The 6615-nt window shown below is 36.9% G+C and overlaps 1 protein-coding gene across 1 annotated transcript in view; it reads left to right on the forward strand.

Annotated features, from left to right (window-relative positions):
- The window catches only part of atp9a (ATPase phospholipid transporting 9A), a 183651-nt gene extending 179262 nt beyond the window's left edge, over positions 1-4389 (forward strand). Inside the window, exon 28 of the mRNA XM_072556529.1 lies at positions 1471-4389. Coding sequence (XP_072412630.1) covers positions 1471-1607 — 137 coding nt within the window. The 3' untranslated portion in view covers positions 1608-4389. The remainder of the gene's footprint in view (positions 1-1470) is intronic.
- Positions 4390-6615: the final 2226 nt, after the last annotated feature.

A 6615-nucleotide genomic window follows, 5' to 3' on the forward strand; every position in this document is an offset into this window, starting at 1 on the left:
CACTATCACTATTCCTTTGCTGGATTTTGACCAAGCAACAGTAATTCTATCCCTAATGGCATTGTGAGATTATTTACAGCACATAGACTACAACAGTTCAAGAAGTCAGCTAACCAGAAGAAGCATAACTAGGGATAGACTTTAAGTGTTTGCCCAGCCAGCAACACTCTCATCCCATGAATGAATTTTTGTTTAAAAGGTTGTCCTCGTGTTCTCAAACATGTCTGTATAAAGTAAGTCATATGCACATTATTGATGCTTAGAGTGACTTGAGTTGAAACTGCCCAAATACAAATCATGTACCAATGCATCTGGCAAATCAAGACACTTTCATCCCTCAGACTGTGCTAGGATTCAAGTGCATTCCAGCTATGAAAGAACAACACACAACTCTTAAAGCTTATCAGTAAATAGGTAAATATTATGAAGTACATGTTTGTAGGTAGTGATGCACAGATGCTTTAGTAATAATATTGGATTTCATAATTATTTGTCTATTTTGAGGTAATTTGTACACCTGGTTTTTGAGTGTCCCTTTAGGGCAGACTGTTTTGAAGCCCAGATTGAAGACTTGGTAGCTTCTCCTGCCTCTTTGCCTCCAGAGGAATTGATTCAAGAAGTGGAAGAAACTGGACTCCTTTCTGTGGCATGAGAAAATTAAGGGTCCAATCACTTTTCAACAGAACTGATGCATTGAACTGCAGAATTACAAATTTAACACTGATGAATTTTTTTAGAATGCCCTGAAATTTCTCTTTCCAAAGATAGTGTCCATGTTTTCCACATTATCGTAGCAAATTGACATTAACCTTGGACATGTCTACACAGTTAAATGCAAAACCAGAGATTGCTATCATTGATACCCTGCTCCACAAAGGCACCATGTGGTACTTTATTGCAGTATTTGCAGGTGCTTTCAATGTAGAATCAGTGATTTAATGTGAATTTCAACTATTTATAGAGCTATTGTCTCTCTAAAGTTATGCCTTCTTAGATGCAAAGCAACTGAGTCTTGGCTGACATAGTATGTCACAATTAATGCTAAACAACATCTCTTTCTGAGAAACTAATTGTAGAAATCTGGAGCATCATGCCCTCCATTCTAAAATAATTCCATTGATTTTTAAAAAATAATTGAAGCCTTCGAGTTCTATCTTAATCCCATTTGTATGACTTGACTTTCTTTGCTCTGAAATTGAGGGAGTAAGTGAAGTGTTATTTGCTTCTAGATTTGCTGTCTGTGAGAATTCTCCAATCCGATTGGCGGCTCACAATGTCTGATGACCTCATGTTCGTTAATGTCATCAGTCCCCTATAGTTGGTATTAGAATAAGAGTGACATTGTATGAGGGAATTCACACAGCCAGTTCTATCAATTAAATCCAAAAAAATAGTACTCAATACACTTTAGAAGCAAAAGTAATACTCGCTGTGTTTGTAACTAACACACTGTTTGCTTTTCTGTTGCAGATGTCTACTTCATCATTACCCTATCCTTCCTGTGGAAAGTCACAGTAATCACTCTCATCAGTTGCTTTCCCCTGTACGTACTGAAATATCTGAGAAGAAGATTCTCCCCTCCCAGTTACTCAAAGCTTACCTCGTAGATGGTGAGATGTGAAGAATAATCCATTCCATTAGGGATCCACATCCAACAATTTGAGAAGTTTATTTGACAATTTCAAATACTACTGATGCACTAAAATTATAACTGTGACACTCTTGACCGACTGATGAATAACAATTGGCCAGCAGACACTACCAGAGATGCAGTATAATGCTTCAGAGTCATAGGTTTTAATTGCTACCAGAGTCAGAAAGGGAATCATGGTATTGTTCAAAAGTAGGTCAGGCAGAAAAAAAACTAAAGAAAACCGAACACCAACCACTCAATGAAACAGTGATTCAGCCACCAATACAAAATTATTTAAAATTGTCCCTTTTCGAACATTGTTTTATTTTGTTTGTGACCTATTTCCACTATTGTTCAGGATTTGATCAAATTGTTGATCTGTTTCCATTCTCCAAATAAGTTGTACGTATTGACTGGATGAATTAACATATTTTCTTCAATGTCTCAACTATGTCTACGTGTTTCCTCCTTAGTTACAGTTACAATAGTACAGCATCTCTTTAATTCAGACTGATAATAGAGTCCCTTCGTCAAGATAATGACTAAAACACTGTTCCACTGGGAGTGCCATGAGGCCTCTTTCTATTTGAATTGTGGTAATGAACACACAAACAAATTGTTCATCTATATTAGAATACTTAGTTCATAAATCGATGTATTCATAGAGCCAATGTACTTTCTATTTTGTTATAAATCCATCTGTGTTTTGAATGTGTCATAGATCACATGTGCACTTTATAACCAGTACAATTTTTCTTAAAGTAAGGTACCCAGAGTGGTAATTACCTACATTTCTTGTTCTGTATTCAGAAGGCTTTTTTCATAGCTTTTCTCAGTTTAGATATCTGTTGCTTTGATGAATGAAACAAGGATGCTGACTTAAACTTCCTGTAAAATAATTGCAAAGCCACATTCTCTTTTCACAACATCTACTCCTACTTTCAAATAATATTAGCACTAAAAAGACTTGTTTCACCTTCCCAGCCACAAGTGGTTGTTTTCATGGCTCTCTCTTGACATGATAAAAGAGAACAGTAAAAAGAATAGAGTAATTGTGTCAGGAGTGCTAATGTGAAAACATTCTTAATTGTAAATTATGCAATAGAAGTGGATACTATTTTTGAAAAGATGATATTGTGTCCTGGTGAATCTAGAATGAAAAGTATGGTTAAATCGTATGTGATCGTAACCATCCCTTCTGTTCTTTAAATTGAACTTGTGCAAGGTAAAATGTACATATCACCTTTTATTATACAGTGGAAACCTATACATGTCAAACACACTAATCATTGCTTGTAAACATTTTACTTTTTTTTGAAAAGCTTTACTTATACAATCAACCTGGGTCTTTTACAACTAAAAGCAGCAATGACTTAATGATTTCAATTGTCATTACAATGCTTGCTGTGAGATTGGAAGGTTGATTTTCGACTTTGAATTCTTGGTCCTAAAGAAAAGGACTGTACTACTTTGAGGCTGTAAAGTTTACATGGATGTATTATAACTGTGCCCAATACGGGCAACACATGTATGTATGCTTTTAAAATAATGTGTGTAAGTAATATGTCTGATAAGGATTTAAAAGCTGTATTTATTATGTTGCTGACACTTCATTTTGAAGCTTTTGTGAATTTGGACAACCAAATATGAATGCTGTAAGATGAAAGATTTGTATTCACAATATACTCCTGCATCCAAGATAAGTTCATTACCTTCATCATAAATAAGGCATAGTGTTTGAAGTGCTTTCTTTGTGCTCCTTGTAACTGGAGGAAAACAAACCAAGACTCATTGGACTTCCAGCCCATTTGCTGATCAATGCTGTCAATCTCCTGCAGCATCTTATTGTAACAGAGACTGAACAAATACTCACTCAACTAACTGATTGGGGCAGCATCAAAGGAACAGGAGAATCAACGTTTCGGGCATAAGCCCTTCAGGAATGAGGAGGGTGTGCCAAGCAGGCTAAGACAAAAATTAGAGAGGAGGGACTTGGGGAGGGGCGTTGGGAATACGATAGGTGGAAGGAGATAAAGGTGAGGGTGATAGGCCGGAGAGGGTGTGGGGGCGGAGAGGTCGGGTAGAAGATTGCAGGTCAAGAAGGCAGTGCTGAGTCTGAGGGTTGGGGCTGAGAAAAGGTGGGGGGAGGGGAAATGAGAAAGCTGGAGAAATCTGCATTCATCCCATGTGGTTGGGAAGGAGGTAAAGGTCAAAAGACAACTGTCTAACTGAAGTATTTGAAGTCCAGATTTGTGTTTTACCTATTTTCTTGCATTTGAAAGAAAAAGTTAGTGTAATATATTTGTGATCAATTTAGTATGGCCTGATGCAGGTCAACTGCCAACCATTATTTAATTATAGTGTTAATGCTACAGCCAACCCTTATCATGAATTTCTCAGTTTCCCTTTGAGATTGAAGAAGCACTTGGCAGGAGAGAGGTGAGTGAATTATGAACGCATGTCACCTAGCTGTCCTTGTGCAAAGAGAAAGTAGCTGCTTTCCAAACCCCCCTGACAGGAAGTTGGAGAAAGTTTGCTGTTGTTTGAAAAATAATAGTGCATGAAAATATGAACAACAAAGTGGGCATAAATTTTAAAATGGTCTTCGTCTGTCAGTGTGCATTACTCTTAGTTTTATAGAGCTATATCCTTATTAATTGCCTCAATGGTTAAGATGTGTGTTTGATACAATTAAACCAATTTGTTATCCTGTTTATAATTGAACTAATGATAAAAATCATATCACTCCTGTGAAATGTCCTCCTGTGTTAATTGATGCCCTTTTAATCCATTTGGTGCAATTCCTAAAATACCTTTTCTCAAGCCATTAATTTACTTGCTGACTTTTTTTTAAAAAGATGCTTCATTTCCTTTTATAGCTCCAAATGTTTCTGAACACTTTAAATCACAGAACCTTGTAGGTATATTTACACTTGTTAAATGTTTCTACAGTCCCTACAAGTACCCTGGATAATGATTACAATTTAAGGCCACACAGGACATTCCTTGGATACTTGCTTTTACCTGAAAAGTATTAATGTACCATTCCTTTTAATTGCCACCATATTTGTGTGTTCCCCAAATTCTTAGCATGTATTTCAGTTATTTCATTTTTTAATGGGCTTTCTTATTTTCTATGAAAACCACACATTTTGTGAAAAATGTTTTAAACCCACTTTTAATTGAGATGGTGGTGTCTGAAGTATTGAAAGTAAATCAGTTCTGGAGTGGAGATTGAGGAAAAGAGTACCTACATGGACTTTGTTCCCTTTTATAATCCAGCTGGCCTGAAGCCTTTTGTACTTGTGAACATTGACACAAAACAAAGTACCAGGCTGCTGCTGTTGTTGCTGATGGTGCTGGTTACTGCTTAGATATGACTGTTCCCCTCTGAATTCTTTTATTTCTGCTGATCACAATGTACAGAATGCTAAGGCTCTGCATCGTCATATGTCCTTAAATGTGCAGATTTTTACCTTGAAGCCTATTGTTTTAACTCCTTTTGGTACATCCACCAATAATTTTAGATGACATAAACCCTCTGAAAAGCAAGTAATCATATTTAAACATTGAAGGTCAGAGCATTAAAGAGCTTCTGGAAGTGGGTAAAATGTGGGTGGTAATCGTGCATTTGTCTTCAAGATAGGTGCAAACTAAGAAACTGCAAGTCTGCTGGCAAAAAAAAAATCAACTGCTGCACAAAAGTCTTTGGTAAATATAGCTAAATTATGTACCTAACACTGTTGTTACCATCCCTTTGTTCTGATCATTGAGATTTGATTAATGTGCAAGTTTTCCAGTTGGTTTATTACATTGAACAAGAAATGGGCAATAGTGCTGTCTCTGAGCTACTCGAACACTGTTCTAACAAGCTTGAGAGTAAAAGGGTGTTCAACAGAGGTAACTCGTTTTTAGTTTGTTCAACACTTCTCTAAATACATAAAGGGAAATCTATGATGTTATTAGGATCAATCACATCACTACTAAGTAGAGCCAAGGAAGATCATTCTTTTCGCCTGTAGCAGGCAAATGTTAACATCAAAATTGGAATGGTTACGGCACAGAAGGAGGCTATTCCATCCATTCTGTGCATGTGCTGACTCTGAAGAGAGCATTTCATCAAGTGCCACACTCCTGTCTTGTCCCTATAGCTCTGCACTTGCTTGATTTTTTTTGTTTCAGGTAATAATCCAGGTCCCTCTTGAGTGCTTCAATTGAACCTGTTCCCTCAACATTCTCAGGCAATGCACTCTAGATCTCATCTCTCATTGCATGAAAAATCCTCATCAACATTTCCGCATTTGTCAGTAATCTTAAATCAATATTCTCTGGGTTTTTTTAAATTCATCCATCAACCAAGAGCAACAGTTTCTTGAATTTATAATGCTTTTGAATACCTCTATTAATGCTCCTCACCTTTCTCTTCTCCAGAAGAAGTCTCATCTTCTCCAATAGGTATCTAACTAGCCAGTTTTGAGAAGATTTGTAGCTCAGGTTGAGGTTCTGGATGCTGGTTTGCTCGCTGAGCTGGAAGGTTCATTTTCAGATGTTTAGTCACCACACTATGCTTTGTCCAGAGGTTCACTGAAGATGTTACCTAGTATGGCAACGAAACATCTGAAAATGAACCTTCCTATTCAGCGAGCAAACCTACATCCAGGTAGCAACTGACATTTCTCAAGCCTGGGCCCATTCTCTCAGATTGTAGGAAACTGCAATAAGATATATGAAAGCAATGTCTGAAATAGATGATTAGATCAACTCTATAAGCTGAATAAATAAAGTATTTGTGGTTCTATGTTTCTGCTCATTCATAGTTCCTAGTGGCTAAAGCTCCATTGCATGTTTAAGGTATCAAGTGATTAATACTTTTTAAATGGATTACCAAGCCAATCCGTGCAAAGGGATAACATGAACTTCATTCAACAAAGGCCAGGGACTCGTTTGTTTTTTGTCCTCATTACAGCAACTTCTCTAGGTTC

The sequence above is a fragment of the Chiloscyllium punctatum genome, chromosome 37, assembly GCF_047496795.1.
Source record: "Chiloscyllium punctatum isolate Juve2018m chromosome 37, sChiPun1.3, whole genome shotgun sequence".
Lineage (NCBI taxonomy): Eukaryota > Metazoa > Chordata > Chondrichthyes > Orectolobiformes > Hemiscylliidae > Chiloscyllium > Chiloscyllium punctatum.